This window comes from Zeugodacus cucurbitae, chromosome 4 (assembly GCF_028554725.1).
Source record: "Zeugodacus cucurbitae isolate PBARC_wt_2022May chromosome 4, idZeuCucr1.2, whole genome shotgun sequence".
NCBI classification, from domain to species: Eukaryota; Metazoa; Arthropoda; class Insecta; order Diptera; family Tephritidae; genus Zeugodacus; species Zeugodacus cucurbitae.
The window spans coordinates 45,123,853-45,139,211 of NC_071669.1; the positions used below are offsets into that span (position 1 = coordinate 45,123,853).

The 15,359-nt window shown below is 31.6% G+C and overlaps 3 protein-coding genes across 14 annotated transcripts; 1 reads left to right on the forward strand and 2 right to left on the reverse strand.

Annotated features, from left to right (window-relative positions):
- Positions 1-1,362: 1,362 nt before the first annotated feature.
- On the reverse strand, positions 1,363-4,966 carry LOC105221087 (1-acyl-sn-glycerol-3-phosphate acyltransferase gamma). Of its 3 annotated transcripts, none has more exons than XM_011197758.3 (5): positions 4,815-4,966; positions 3,728-3,931; positions 3,124-3,659; positions 2,707-3,064; positions 1,363-2,621 (listed from the first exon to the last, which is right to left on the reverse strand). In XM_011197758.3, the coding sequence occupies exons 2-5, from the start codon at positions 3,906-3,908 to the stop codon at positions 2,527-2,529; spliced, it is 1,170 nt and encodes a 389-aa protein (XP_011196060.1). In that variant the 5' UTR covers positions 3,909-3,931; positions 4,815-4,966; the 3' UTR covers positions 1,363-2,526. The 3 variants fall into 3 exon arrangements, with proteins under 3 accessions (XP_011196060.1, XP_011196061.1, XP_011196059.1); XM_011197759.3 differs by lacking the exon at positions 4,815-4,966 and adding an exon at positions 4,372-4,536; XM_011197757.3 differs by lacking the exon at positions 4,815-4,966 and adding an exon at positions 4,166-4,310.
- A 195-nt stretch (positions 4,967-5,161) lies between these two features.
- Positions 5,162-15,117, forward strand: LOC105221086 (probable serine hydrolase). 5 transcript variants are annotated; one of them, XM_029046167.2, is made up of 3 exons: positions 5,162-5,278; positions 13,147-13,235; positions 13,298-15,117. In XM_029046167.2, the coding sequence occupies exons 2-3, from the start codon at positions 13,161-13,163 to the stop codon at positions 14,213-14,215; spliced, it is 993 nt and encodes a 330-aa protein (XP_028902000.1). In that variant the 5' UTR covers positions 5,162-5,278; positions 13,147-13,160; the 3' UTR covers positions 14,216-15,117. The 5 variants fall into 5 exon arrangements, with proteins under 5 accessions (XP_028902000.1, XP_054084499.1, XP_011196056.1 ...); XM_054228524.1 differs by lacking the exon at positions 5,162-5,278 and adding an exon at positions 5,291-5,315 and having other exon boundaries at positions 13,298-15,108; XM_011197754.3 differs by lacking the exon at positions 5,162-5,278 and adding an exon at positions 12,559-12,735 and having other exon boundaries at positions 13,298-15,099.
- Positions 7,071-12,309, reverse strand: LOC105221085 (1-acyl-sn-glycerol-3-phosphate acyltransferase gamma). 6 transcript variants are annotated; one of them, XM_011197751.3, is made up of 5 exons: positions 12,167-12,309; positions 9,300-9,527; positions 8,693-9,228; positions 8,262-8,619; positions 7,071-8,199 (listed from the first exon to the last, which is right to left on the reverse strand). In XM_011197751.3, the coding sequence occupies exons 2-5, from the start codon at positions 9,478-9,480 to the stop codon at positions 8,114-8,116; spliced, it is 1,161 nt and encodes a 386-aa protein (XP_011196053.1). In that variant the 5' UTR covers positions 9,481-9,527; positions 12,167-12,309; the 3' UTR covers positions 7,071-8,113. The 6 variants fall into 6 exon arrangements, with proteins under 6 accessions (XP_011196053.1, XP_011196052.1, XP_054084497.1 ...); XM_011197750.3 differs by having other exon boundaries at positions 12,144-12,296; XM_054228522.1 differs by lacking the exon at positions 12,167-12,309 and adding an exon at positions 12,030-12,047.
- Positions 15,118-15,359: the final 242 nt, after the last annotated feature.

Sequence of the window (15,359 nt, forward strand, 5' to 3'; positions counted from 1 at the left end):
CAACTTTTCTTTTTGAAACATGCTTGTTTTTGGTATAATTGGCAAAACACGAATTCATACATATTGTCTGATAGTGTTGTGTGAAAGTCTTTATTTGAGCGTGGCAACGGACTGATAACTGAATTGAAATAAAATAAAAATAGCGGCAACTTTACACTTGATAAATAATACAATATATAGCTATATATATATATATATATGTACATGCGTGTGTGTATATACAAAACCACACGCGAGCCGGCTTTATGCTGCAAACCCACTCGAATATACTTATGCCGCTCAACACTCACTTCAAAAATATTTAAAATTTAGGCTTTATCTTGGCGATAAAATATTTAGTAATACACCACAAATTCCATTAAAGTATTATCAAAAGAAAATAATTCAAGCTAAAAAAATAAGATTTTAAATGTGAGTTCCAGCAATTTGTTTGTGGTCACCAGCACTTTTGAACTCTCTGCTAAACTAAATATGTATTCTATGTATGTATTTGTGTAATTTATTTTATATTATTTGCTAAATTCGCAAACATTGCAGGCTCTAATCTCCACATAGACTCTGACCTTCTCAAATATTAAACGAAAGTGTAAATTCTTGTGTGCAAATAAAACGGCAAGCATACATAAATATGTATGTACATTTGTATATAATCTCTATTGCGGCTATTGTTCTTATAATATTCTTCGGTGTGATTTCATTGATATCATCTTATGACGAAAGGTCTTTATTTTATCTGTGGCTGTATAAAGAGAGAGTCCATATTTCAAACCATTACTTCTTTATACTTTAATAATAAATCAAGTGTGTATCAGAGTCCAACAACCGTTTAATTCTTTTTTGGAAAATAGTCAAAATAAATCAAGTCTCAATGTTGATAAGCTGTCGTTAGCTTTATTGGGCTACCTTAAATAATGTTAGTCAGGTGATAAAAAATACGCTAGCACTCAAATCTTTATCAGACCCGGATTTATGTATAGGAATATATGTATCAATGTATGTACGCATACGTGCAATACGAACGATAGAACTAATATTTGCTGCACTATATAGTGAAATTCGTACCCATTCAGGCTACAAAACTATGAAATTATTATAATTTTTGTATTAAAAAAATTATATATTTATGTATATACAACCTAAGCTAAAATTTGCATTAAGACGATCTATATTTAGACTTAGGCACATCGTTAGCTTCTCGTTTTTGTTATGAACTATGTACTACTGCAGCAATAACAACAACCGGAAGTTTTTATAAACGTCTAATTAGTTGTTGAGTAATAGAAAGCAGCTGCTTAGCTGACCTATCGTAATTAGCATTACATTAAAACTATATATATACATAAAAAATAAAAAACTTAAATAATTAAAAACGAAATTTCAATATAATTTTATTGTGAATATCTTTAATGGTTGTAAGGAGTACATAGTTACAATATGTATAAGTTAATAATAGTTATTTGAATTGTTACATTTCTAAGATGTATATCACTTAATGTATTCAATTAAGAATCAAGAAGTAAATTGTCGATAAATGAGTGAAATTAAATTGCCTAATTAGCTGACACAACACTTTTGGAAGATTCTATACAAGCCAGACTTAAAATGCAAATTGCAGTGTGCACTTGTTCAAAAGCCAACTTTTTAAGTTTTGTTTTTTGATAAAATATGCAAACTTTTCCAGCTTCTTTCCAAAACATATCATTTTACTTAATAATTAAAGAAAGCAAGTTACATAGACAGCTACGCCGTCTCAATATCTCTTTTAGCGCATAAAGCCCGATCAATTGGCACGAATTGAAAAAAAAATATATATTTAAATGTGCAAATTGACATTATATAATATGTGTTCTTTATATTTTTTCCTAAAGCAAGTCACTAAATGTGGTTCTTCAAAATTAAACAACTCCAAATTGATCACAATTAGGTCTATATTTAAAATCGTACTCTTGCGCTTTGTTTCAGTAGTATTTAACAGTCTAAAAAATTAATAAGTGTTCTTTGTTTGTTTCCGTAATTAGCAATGTAATTAGTTCGTATAAATACAAATGTAAATTATACGCTAATGGAAATATGGTCAACGACACAGTGCGAGTGGTCGATTTTTGAAAGCTATATGAATGTTAGATTTTCCAGCACTCTTTTCGTAAACCACCTTCAAATAGCTTCACCTACAAACAACAAATTCATGCTGTCCATGTTCAGCAATAATTAATTATGATCAACATATGCTGATCTGTGTGCTAAATAAGAGCAGATTGGCTGCTCACTAACATTACTAATAAGTACATGTATGTATGTACAATTTTATGTATGTTGTGCAGGTAATAATGGTACATAAATTAAAAATTGAACTTTGCTCGCATTTACTCATCAAACAAACTCAGTACGCAAGCACGTATTATGAAAATAAATGTATGGCTATATACATACGTTCTCATGTCTATAAAATTTGTAATTGGTAGACGCTCGCAGAGATGCACACGTATACATGTACATACAACATATATGCACGCAAGCACAGTGAAATTACTTCGTCTTTGCTTCCGTTTTCGATTCGGAACCGTAGGATGAAGCTTTGCTGATTTTCGACATATTGATTGACTTCACCATTAGTATGTAGACTGAAAAAAAATTAAAAAAAAAACAGTTAAATTAGCATGAGATGATGTGAATAAAACAAATATAATTGATATAATTTTCACTTACATGCCAAAAGTATGCCCACAGCAATCGAAAGGCCAATCCAATTTTGTGACAGAATTGAAGAAATCAAATAATAAAGTATAAGCGTTATTGAAAATACAGCCCAGAGAGCAAAGTTAATTAAACTGCATGGACGATATTTTAAAACTTTAGCGGGCACTTCCTTAAAACCAGAGGTTTCGAAGAAATTGCCTGTTGTGTGGAAACTGTCGACCAGCCGATCCTTCTCGCGATATAGATTCTGCAACCACTCAGCTGCCTCCTTTTCATTTTCCGGCACACTGTCTACTGGAATACGACGTGCATACAAATGACCTTCGACAGATAATCCATTGAGCAGTGTGGAAATAGTCGGTGCATTCTGCATAATACACACATTTAAAGAATTATACATAAATAGCAGCATTATGTTCTACGCACCTTAGCATCCCTTCTGAAGGCCAGTGTAGTGCAATAGATCGCGGGACAACGACCACGCATGGTCGGTAGGCTTGTGGTAAAACCTTTGGTACGTGGTATCAAATGATGTTTCAACACAGGTAAACCACGCTCCTCCGCGAATTTAACGGAGGCTTCATGTTTCTTTGGTGTGAAACGTGTGCCTTCAGCATTGAGCAATAGCCATGTGGGATCTGGATAGGCGAACACCTCTTTTAATTGACGTGCAATGATCTCAATGTCCTTGTCGTATGAGCGTTCCAAAAATACAAATTCGGCGAATTTCCATGCCCAACCCATTACGGGCACATACGAAATAGCTTTTTTGGCATACGCTTTGCAATTACCCAAACAATGTACTTTGTCGGCGAACATCCAGCCGCATAGCCAATCAATTTCATATGAATGATTTTGTATAATCATAACATGTTCCTGACCACCGAACTTTTCCAAATCCTCTGGATCCATATATAAATGTAGGGTGCTGTTTGAGTACCATTCAGCAACGAATATCAACTCTAAAATGACAAAAAGAAAATTTCAATGAGCGTCGAATAAATTAAATTCAATTTGCATTTCAACTTACGTGAGTACAGCGAATAGCAGAGATAATACATGATGCGTCTGAAAAGCACGACATTGAAGGGTTTCAATGTGAGATGCAATATAAGCTGCACCAAATTTATCACCAAACCCGATATAAAGAAAGTGACGGCTATGCCTAAATGCACAATTGTTAGCTTTTTCAGATTTGCTAACGAAATCATTGTGGAGGTGTTGTGTTAAAGAGCTAATAATGAAAAAGAAAAAAATATTTAACAGCGTAATTTCTTGTATTTTTGTATACTAAAATTATGTATTTGCATTTATTTAAAAAAATTTTGCAATCCAGTATTTTGCAACACAATTGGTAGTGTAAACAAATAGTGAAGAATCTTTAAATTCTTCTGTATAATGGATTTTCGCGTTTCGCAATCCATTTATGTGTTTTTATTTGATTATAAAAATTAAATGTTGTATTTACTGTTTATTTTTTAAATATATTTACGCAGCTCGGCGATCAGACACCTCTGGTCACAACAAACGCTCAAGAAAGACTGAAATATCTCTCCAAACAGGTATCAAGGCGTAATTGCAACTGATAGCGAAAGCTTTCAGAAATATCATTTTCATTAATTGAAACCTAGTAGTAACTGAATTTGGTATCAAACTAAAGCTTGACTAACTCACTTCGGTGCAATACTAGTACGCAGCCAATCTTTAAAAATTTGCTTCCAAAGGTCACTTTATACTATGTGCATGCGTATGTATGATGCTGCAATGTATAAAATAGTAAATAAACACGATGAGGTGACGGTTGTGCAATAGCTGACGGATGACTCCGCAATGACACAAAATTCATTCAACTTTTAAGTTAACATCCACTTTAGCACAATTTCTTAATTATTTATAGATTATTATATTATTTCTATAAAAACTTGTATAAATGTACAAACACGCTTACATATAATTATAAGCATGTGTACCACAATAAGTCAAAGATATCGATTGGCTAAACCATCAAGCCAAGCAATAATCACCTTAAACGCCTGCAGTACCTAAAGAAAACGTGGTAAACCAGTGAAACAACAACAATGTTTATCAATAATATAAATATGTATGTGTTACATTACCTAAATATTGAAAACGATTTGTTAAATAAAGCAATAACAATTATATGCTGGTGTTGTATAAATTCACGAACATGTAATTGTAGGTCTTCTACTATCGCAGCTGATTTCTGGCAATTGACTTGTGTGCGCGTCAAAATGGTAACAGAGTTTGACAAATAAAATGGTCTGTTATCTAACAGATTAGTGGAAATCGAAATCAAATGTCATTTGGTATTTAGTAATGGCTGCATTTCCTGTCGTTCGTTGGCTATTTTTGTTCTATTTATTTGAATACATTTTATTAATAATAAAAATTAATATTTGTTATTATTATGTGCATTAATAAAAGCGCTGATATGGCAATGAAGCGATTCTCTACAAACAGCTGTTTTACGTTGTTGCAAATTTGCAGCTCATTGGTTATTTTCGCATTTATGCAGTGCTCTGTCCGCCAAAGATAACCTGTCCGCTGACCAAAGTCAATTGTGCGTTAATTAATTAAATTGAATACAATGTATAAATGTGTGTAGATATTCGCAAATATGTATACGTAAACTTTAAATTTATAAATAGAATTTGCACAACAAAGAGAAGAAAGTGCATTCTATGTGCTGTTTGTTCAGTGCAGTTCAATTGGGTTTATGCATTCAGTGCAACAATTTATGCCGATTTGTTTATATGACCTAATATAAAATATGCATGTAAATGCTACCTGTTTGATGTTATATATATATATATATATATATATATATATATATACGCTATGTATTTCAACTTTGCGTAATAAATATTTATTGCAGATTTACTTTGAGCATATTAGAAGATACATATTTAGCATGCCCTGCTAGTGAACTTCGTACTGAGTAGTACGAGCTCACCAAGTTATATATGTATGTATGTAGTCTTATTGTATGTACTGAGTTAACAGAATTAAATTTAATGACTCCCAGCTATAAACTATCTACTGTCCTACGTAATCAAGTTCTAAATTGGCGTATTGCATAAATCATTTAAAAATCTGAAGCCTTTCGCTCTTCCTATGCATTTATAAACACACAAAAAGATATTTTTTAACGAAAAAAAAACAAAACTTCATAAAAACCGCGCTTATGCAAAGCGTTTGCATAATAAAAAAGTGGTTTCAGTTTGTAAAACAAGAATTTCTGTAAAGTTTTATTAATAATATTTTTGTAGACATTCATATAAGAAAAAAAAATAAATTTGTTCGTGTATTTTTCTAATACATACATATATTACTATAAAAATTCATTCGTACATAAAATTTTACCAATAAAGTCATTTGTCAATATAAGCCTAACCTCTAACGACGACATGCTGCTGCTAACAATAACATTTTAATACCGTGTATATCTTTATAATTGTTAATAAAAATAGTTTTCGTTATTTTTGACATATCTCCAGTCAGAAGCATATCCAAAAATTCATAATAAAAAGTAGTTTTAATATAAAATGTTGTTGCAAAGCAATTGTGTACTACCCAACAAATGCAATAACTACTTTTCTGCTTTCAAACAACTAGTTATTCTAACAAATTAGCAGCTTGTATATAAGAATGTGCATATTGACTATGATTTACGAGATTTAGTACTTTTTTATAGTTGTTACTGACAATAGATATGATGTAGATATAAAATCATAAGTTCATATTTTAGATACACTTGATGAATTCACAATATGTGTTATTCAAAGAGTATTGTCATTATTTTTCAAAATTTAAGACAGGCTTCAAACTATATGTGTGCACTTTCTAAGCAAAACCTATTTATTAATTCATTGATTGTTTATAAACTCAACTTGCGGAGATGCTCACATAAGCACTTACAAAAGTTTAAAATAACTATATTTTCATCTTTAGGCATTATTTTAATAAACATTTTCATTTATAAATTCATTTCATATGCTTGCGATGGTCGATCTATAAAACTCCACAAATGCTCTTCTTATTAAAATGAAATTTATTAAAATGAAGTTGAAATGTGGTTACTTTGCAATCTTAATTCAAATAATTTGCTAATTTCGTTCGATTGTGCTTGTTAACGACTATTTGTCACCATTTTCAAAAATAATTGTACTAAATTTTGAAGGCGAGCGGATTTTCTTATTTAAATAACAAATTAGCACATTTGCACAGCTGTCAATTCAGCCCGCTTATTATTAACGACACAGTTGGTTGGTTATAACAACAACAATGTGACAAATTAACCGTATATTCTTCAACCATTTCCTTTTCTCTAGATAATAAAACAAATAAAGCCATTAATATTGACAAGCATGAAACCTGGACTTTGCCTGTTATTTATCTTTAATTAAATGATAAAAGTGGATTGCAATACTTTTAATATAGTTTTTGAGTATAGCATACAATTATGAAAAATCTCTTCTAATCTTATCGATTATGCGCTTGTATTGTGACTTCATAACACTTGTAACGGGTTATTAAAGAAATAAAAAATATTTAAAATATTAAATACAGAATTTAGTGAGTGTCAATTCGGTTACAACTACCGGAAGGTAATAATAATAATACTAACTATTATTAAACAAATATGCAACAGTTCAATATTTTTACAAATGAAATATATTCATTTTATATACGTTAGCATTTACGTTTGTTCGTCTCATTACTGTTTACAATAATTATATCCATTTAAACAGCTCTTTTGGTTTACAATTAAGACTAAAGGAAGTTTTTTCTTAAAACTCATGTTCTAGGACTGTTTTATAATCTTAAAAATAGTACTAATTGTTATAGGTGGTTTCATTGTGCTTTATGATTATGTGAAAACACTTTCAAGAAGACTTTATAATTTCTCATTCAACGCAAATTCATATTACTGACCAATGGAATGCTAGTTGGTTGTAAATTTGGACTTACACAATTCATTTCAATTAGACGACTGTTGGCCTAACTCATTCCATCATTCAACGCTATTTTACTATAGTTCAAATACAAATGTTTCAATTTAATAATTACAACAGATTCTCCATGCAATTTGCCTTAAATACATTGAAATGTATTTTGTACTTATATTTTTGTAAATATATTATCGCAAGTGTTACTCAAATATGTGTGTGTAAATTGTTCGCTGATACTTTTCTCAACAAAATATAAACTAAATGATTGCCGTTCTCTTAACGAACATAACAGTGGAATTACATTTATGACTATATATGCTAGAATTTCGTCGTTTGTACGCTTGTTTTTTTTTTTTTTTTGGGTCTACGCTTGTGCGTATTGGTAAAATTTGTTATGGATGGTCGCTCGCGAATCTCATACATTCGTATGCTAGATATTAGTATTACTTCGACTTTGTTGTTTCCGAACCATATGAGGAAGCTTTACTGATTTTCGACATATTGATTGACTTCACCATCAGTATGTAGACTATAAAGAAACAGAGATAGGGTCAGACGCATAAGACATTTAGTAATACACAATTCACTTACTTGTTAACAGTATGCCGACGGCAATCGAAAGACCAATCCAATTTTGTGCCAAAAATGAAGCCACTAGATAGTAGAGTATTAATGAGATGGAAAATATTGCCCAGAGTGCAAAATTCAGTAGATCATATGGCCGATATTTGAAATGCTTAACGGGCACTTCCTTGAAACCTGATGTCTCAAAGAAACTGCCGGTTGTGTGGAAGCTGTCGATAATGCGATCCTTCTCGCGGAACAAATTTTGCAGCCACTCAGCAGCTGCTGCCTCGTCTTCAGGTACATTCTCGAGTGGGATACGGCGTGCAAACATGTAGCCCTCAATGGGGTAGCCATTTAATAACGTAGAAATAGTCGGTGGGTGCTGCAAAAATTATGAAAGCAAATCGTTAGTCATGTTTTGAAAGACAAGGCATTTAGTAAAAACATTTACAAACCTTCGCGTCTTTTTTGAAAGCCAAGTTAATGTCGTAAATGGCTGGGCAGCGTCCACGCAATGAGGGCAGACTGGCGATGAAGCCTTTTGTGCGTGGTATTAAATGATGTTTCAGTACAGTCATACCACGCTCTTGTGCGAATTTAACGGACGCCTCATGCTTTTTCGGTGTAAAACGTGTGCCTTCGGCATTTAGCAGTAGCCACACCGGATCTGGATATGCAAACACCTCTTTCAATTGACGCGCAATTATTTCCTTATCCTTATCGTAGGAACGCTCTAGGAACACAAACTCCGCGAAATACCAGGCCCAACCGATTGCGGGCACATATTGAATGGCTTTCTTCGCATACGCTTTGCAATTACCCAAAACACCATTCTTCTCCGTAAACATCCAACCGGCCAGCCAGTCAATTTCATATGTATGATTCATTATTAGCAAAACATGTTCTTTGCCACCGTATTTCTCCAAGTCATTTGGATCGATGTACACATGTAATTTACTATTCGAGTACCACTCGGCAACAAATAATAGTTCTGTAGGAAAAGAAAGAAAGTCTCATATGTAAGCAAATGAGTTAATTCACAGTTATTACGTAAGTACTTACGTGCGTTTAACGAATAGCAGAGATAGTACATGATGCGTCTGAAAAGCACAACATTGAAGGGTTTCAATGTCAAATGCAATATCAGCTGCACAAAATTGATCATCAGACCCGATATGAAGAATGTGATGGCTATACATAAGTGTATCAGTCTTAACTTCTTAATTTCCGCAAGTAAAGTCATGGTTGGACTCAATTACTGCTAGCTGGCTTAATACGAATTTTATTTTGCTGTGTGAATATGAGAACAATGTAATTGTTATTGTAAATCTTTATATTCTATTAATAAATGCTTTAAGAGAAATCCCTACATATTTCGCTTGTTACTTTCTATAGACAAAATCCAAAATAATTACCTCACTTATTTAATATTTTTAATTCTTAACTCTATGAAAACTAACTAGTGGTCTATGCACAACCCAACGCAACACTTTAACAAGCGCTACTAAATTATGCACCATAAATTTGTTTGTTAAATTTGTCGAAGTAATTACTAATTTCTGTTATAAAAACCCATGGAAAATGGAAAAATGATAAAAATCGCACGAAGACCCCAATACAACGATTGAATACAAAGTTTGAAATACAACAGCAGTATAATCATTAAAAAAGCTTATCAAACACAGATTATATATACACGTTATATATCGACAGTTGTATTTATGCCTGTGAAAAGTATAACGTAGCGCTAAAATTGATTATCGTATAATTACTGCTCTGTGATGACGCCGCCAAACTTCTCACACGAATTAATAGTCGATCATTAATAAATTACGATAGCTACTATTATTATCACAAAGCAAAGTCTAAGTGTAATACAAAAAAAAAACCTTTCTGTATAACAAATACAAACAGAATTTTTATTAAGCTGTTTCCTGGACAATGGAACCGGCCAATCATTGTCAGCACAGCAACAACAATACCTATATTTTGTTACCGCCATCACAACAATCTGGTTATTAATACACTGTTTTTGTTATTATTGTATTGGCAGTGAAAGCAGAACATATGCTCCAAATAATTTTGGGGAAGAGTCCCCAGTTCCCCAGAAAAAAATTGGGATTCGGTCCGATTATGTAGTCCTGACTGTCGTGTGATATATATACTTGTTTATCTGAATCATCGTGATTTAATTTGGGAACACACACATTTTTCCGGTCATGTAAATTGTTATTATATTTTTCATATTTATTAGGAACATAAAAACAAAAATTTAGATACGTAGGTGATTTGCATTTTGGAGCACTTTTATAAGAACTTAGCTTTGTATATTCTCTGAAAACGTTTAAATATAATAAAATCACAACACTTTTAACAACGTTCCTTGCACTTACTACTCCTTCTTTGGCACTAAAAACAACTTTTGAACTTCTTATTTGTTTGAAATGTGTGCACAATCTCTGTGAAATACTTTTTGATGATTATTATTACTAACTTTCACACATTTAAAAATAAATTGAGCTAATCTATGTTTTATACACATTAATATTCTTTTACACACTCTAAAAATTGTTTGTACACTGAATAGGAAGTACTTGTTGAGTTTACACTAAAATCGCGAATAAATAAATGTGCTCACAGCTCAAAAGTTCAATACTTAAGAGGTCCAATCACTTAAATTCGAACACATACTATTATAAATCGCTAACTTGTTGCGTGAAACTACTACACAATTCTCCTATGTGATATGCAAACAAAAGCAGTGTAGAAGTAACAATAAATATACTTTATTTACAGAATAAAATAAATAATAACTAGTTTATGACAAGTGGGCGATAGTCCGAAGAATTATTTAATAGCATTTACACGTAAATATTATGCATATACATACATACATTTTGCTTGAAGTCAAATGCAAATATCATAAAAACGCCGGTATACATGTAAGTATATATATTTAAATCGCGCATAACGTAGCTTTCATATAATATGTTGTCGCCTATAGAATTCAATTGCTTTTATATGATAACAAATTTTAATCAGAAAATATATTATTTCATTCTTGCGATTGCTATTGTTATGTTTTGTATTGGAATGAGGGTCTATGTACGACATTTGACACAAGTTTTATGTGACTGACTCAATAATAAAATCATGGAATGTGAAGAGATAGCGGTAATTTTGTTGATTATATTAATACTACATTACTCACATATGGCTTTATTCCGTTTATACAAATGTACCAATTATAATTGAAATATAATATAGTACAGTTTTAATATATTTATACTTTTGTGTGCAATGCACATCTGCAACCTGTAGGTCTATAAATTACGGAGAAATGTATATGTATACATATAAAACTAATAAAGAATATACGTAATCTATTTATACCCTTTATAAGTTTTTGCAATGCAAAACTGCAACCTGTAAGCCTAGTAATGGCAAAAAAAAACACTACTATATATATTATAAAGTGTGTATGTTTTAGTCCCGCACCAATGCACGTATTTATATCGGGTAGTGATTTACTATCTGCCATAAAATGAACATGATGACGCATGGCCTTTTACGTATTTCTAACATTTTCTAATGCGTTGTAGCCCAATATGACTTTACTATTATTTAGTTTTAAATGGTTGAAGCTATTCAGTATTTATTTTCCTTATATTTTCTGAATGAAAAATTCGCATATAACATTAGGGTACTTTTCAAATATTATAGGCTGATAAGTATCTATTTTTTTAGAAATGTTAAATAACAATTAAAAAACTAAATATGTAAATAACCTACGTAACAACCAGCACACGTATCACAAAACTATTGCACAAAAAAGTTTCACTTTCGCTGCACTTCAATAATTGAATACACTTTTATTTTACCACACTCAATCAAGTTTCAACTTACGTTCATTTACAATTATTAAATACCTTTTTTTATTCAGTATAAAAATATTAAAATAAAACTTGGTAATTTGTAAATTTCGGTTCAATCGCCAATTATCCAAATTTTAGAATAAACATAATTTTGTTGTTGTCCCAAAACGTCAAATAACATATGGTTGAATTCGTAATGCTGCCAGCTTGTACGGTTTAGAATCTTAACCCTTGAAACGATTCAGTGTGAATATGCTAAAGCTAAACAAAGCACAATATAATATTAATATATATATATTAAATACTAGAGCTAATTAATGTATATAAAATCCTATATAAATATTAGTATACTTCGATAATTTGAAAAAAAAAAAATTAAAGAACTATTTGACGGCGTGATTTAAAAACCACATTGCGGCTGCGTAGTGCTGCCAATATTGATTAATGGATCTTTGTTTTGACAGCAGTAGCAAAACACTAATGTTGCGACTATTTTTTTGTTTCTTATCATATGCGGTAAAAGTTCATTCATAACTATTCAAGTAAAATATTAACACAAAGAAGATTGAACTAGTGAATGAAATATAATTATCACGCGAATTGGTATACATACAGTGTCAAAGGTCGGTTGGCAGTAAATTGCAAAACTTCTTAAACTATTAGGCAGTTATAAAATAGAATTTGATATCCAAACAAAATTCCTTTAAAAGGACAAAATTATTAAAATCTACATTCAATAATGCTTCCGGTCTTTAAATCTATCAGCGAAACTGAATATTCTCGTATGTAACATTACAGTTTTTACATTAACTTCTTGGCCATCTGTAGTACTCATTTCACGGAAATCAAAGTTCAAATAGTTTTATCAGCACCTCAATATTTACATATCATATACATATATAGTAGCACTGGGTTAATTAGCAATTGTGTTGTAATAGTTAGTTATTTCACGTCACTAAAGTATTATAATCTCCAATAAAATCAAGCTTAATAAAAAAAAAAAATAAATACAATTTACGCATAACTCAACATAGATACTGAAAAGCTAATGGATTTCAAATCAGAAGATTCCCGGCGTTACCGTCACGCAGGTGATTTAACAAATGAGCCGCCAACTCGTGAGGTAAATATTTTTGGTTCAATTTCTCAAAAATTGTATCTAGTATTAATGTATCACAACTCAAGTTTTCAGAAATCACTATCCCCATGCCTTGGGGTCACATATCCGGTAAATGGTATGGTCCTCAAGATGTGCAACCTATACTTGGGCTACATGGCTGGCAAGATAACGCTGGCACCTTTGATTTACTAGTACCACTTTTGCCGCCAGATGTCCCATTCCTTTCGATAGACCTGCCCGGTCATGGACTCTCATCGCGCTTACCGGACGGCTGCTACTATAACACCACTGACAATTTGTATGTAATACTAATTGTAATGAAACAATACAAATGGAAGAAGGTCTCTTTGGTCGGTCATTCTATGAGCTCCATAATTGCATTTATGTTTGCTGCAATTTTCCACGATAAAGTAGATATGGTTATCGGTATAGATGCATTGAAACCACATCAACGCTTGCCCGCCAGTATTTTACGTTCGATGGAAACACGTATGGATGCATTCTTAAAAGAGGATGAACGCAACCAGTCAAAAGAGGAACCGCCAAGCTATTCGTATGATGAACTTATTGAACGCATTTTTATCGGCACATTCCATTCCATCAATAAAGATCTCTGTAAACATATGTTGGCGCGTAGTATACAAAAATCGGAGAAATATCCAGAGAAATACTTCTTTTGCCGCGATCGTCGTTTGAAGTTCTACAATTACATGGTTGGTTCACAGGATCTTTGTGTAGAAATGGCTAAACGCATTGAGTGTCCCTATATGTTTATTAAAGCGCGACATTCCAGTTATTTCGAAGATAAAAAGTATTATGATGAGGTATTAGCTATTTTACAGAATAAACCGAATTTCGAATATGTGGAGGTTGATGGCTCGCATCATGTACACATAAATCATCCAGAGCGCATAATTGGACCAGTTAACGATTTCATTAATCGCTATGGTCCTCTTGCTAAGCAAAGTTCTAGCAAATTGTAAAGTTTTCTTAAGTATAAATTGAAAGATTTTTATCGGAGCAAATGAACATACATGCTTATGCTATATTTGTGATAAATGTAAATAGTTGACATTTGAAATTGAAAAATACACTCTGTTAAGTTTGAATACCTAAATAATGCACATTGATGATTTTGTTATTTTTTATATTTACGGATATATGTACATATGTACTTATGTGTATCATGTTTAGTATTAATATTGCATACATTTTTTCGGAAATGTGTTCTGCTGCTTCAACCATAATAACAACGAACATTGAAAGCTCCACGTTTCAACAGTTGTCGGATGGACGAAATGTAACCGGAAGAGGTCCTGATTTTTTCCCCTACTAAGGACTATTAACACGTCTACATTCCTTTAAATCACTAAGAATTAGAGTTGTAACGCTAAACGAAAATCATTATATTGTACCAAAGTATAGGTCTTACTTTTGGCTTTAAAGTAAATTATGTTTGAGGTAATATTTATGCCATTTTTACAACATTGGCTCGTATATTCGGCATATAGGTAACTAGAATTTCAAAAGTTATTACATGCAAAATTTAAATTATAAAGTTAACCCCAATGTTGAAAATTACTATAATGCATATGTATATGGTTTTTCGTTTTCCACTAAAAAAAAACATTCTAAACATGCTTTTAATATTTGTAACTCACTTACTCATTGTTCTAAAGGAAGTGGGAGAGAATGTAGGTCGATATCAGCCTTTTTCAAACAGTAACATAAAAACGTCAAAGGCAATACATTTTGGTTGCATCTTTTAATAATTGCTAAAATATAAGATTTAAGGCGTTGGTTTGAAATATTAAAAATTTGAAAAAAAATATATATATACTTAAAACACGTTTATCTCAAAAATTAAAATTTTAGGTCGGTGGATACGATTTCTCGAAAAGTCATAAAACAATTTTGGTCGAAGTTTGCACAAATCTTTGAATAAAATATTATCTAGTTAACGAATGAAGGATTATTTTAATTTTTACTACAACCATTTTTTCGAGCCAATATATGTATGTACATATGTCGAAATTTTGACAAAAAAAAACAATGTTTTTATTAAAAGTATGGCTAAAAAACAAATTTTAATATATTTTATCTCTTCGTTCAATAACTAGCCATATC

Excerpts from the sequence above, each read along its gene's own strand:
- LOC105221085 (XM_011197751.3), bottom strand. The coding sequence starts at position 9,480 with ATGACTTTACTTGCGGAAATTAAGAAGTTAAGACTGATACACTTATGT. Across the intron at positions 9,229-9,299 it reads CTGCTATTCGTTAAACGCAC|AACTATTATTTGTTGCCGAG; the intron begins GTAAGTACTTAC and ends CTTTTCCTACAG. Across the intron at positions 8,620-8,692 it reads CTTTCAAAAAAGACGCGAAG|CACCCACCGACTATTTCTAC; the intron begins GTTTGTAAATGT and ends TAATTTTTGCAG.
- LOC105221087 (XM_011197758.3), bottom strand. The coding sequence starts at position 3,908 with ATGATTTCGTTAGCAAATCTGAAAAAGCTAACAATTGTGCATTTAGGC. Across the intron at positions 3,660-3,727 it reads CTGCTATTCGCTGTACTCAC|AGTTGATATTCGTTGCTGAA; the intron begins GTAAGTTGAAAT and ends TTGTCATTTTAG. Across the intron at positions 2,622-2,706 it reads TGTGGGCATACTTTTGGCAT|TCTACATACTAATGGTGAAG; the intron begins GTAAGTGAAAAT and ends ATTTTTTTTCAG.
- LOC105221086 (XM_011197754.3), top strand. The coding sequence starts at position 12,690 with ATGAAATATAATTATCACGCGAATTGGTATACATACAGTGTCAAAG. Across the intron at positions 12,736-13,146 it reads GTATACATACAGTGTCAAAG|ATACTGAAAAGCTAATGGAT; the intron begins GTCGGTTGGCAG and ends AACTCAACATAG. Across the intron at positions 13,236-13,297 it reads ATGAGCCGCCAACTCGTGAG|TTTTCAGAAATCACTATCCC; the intron begins GTAAATATTTTT and ends TCACAACTCAAG.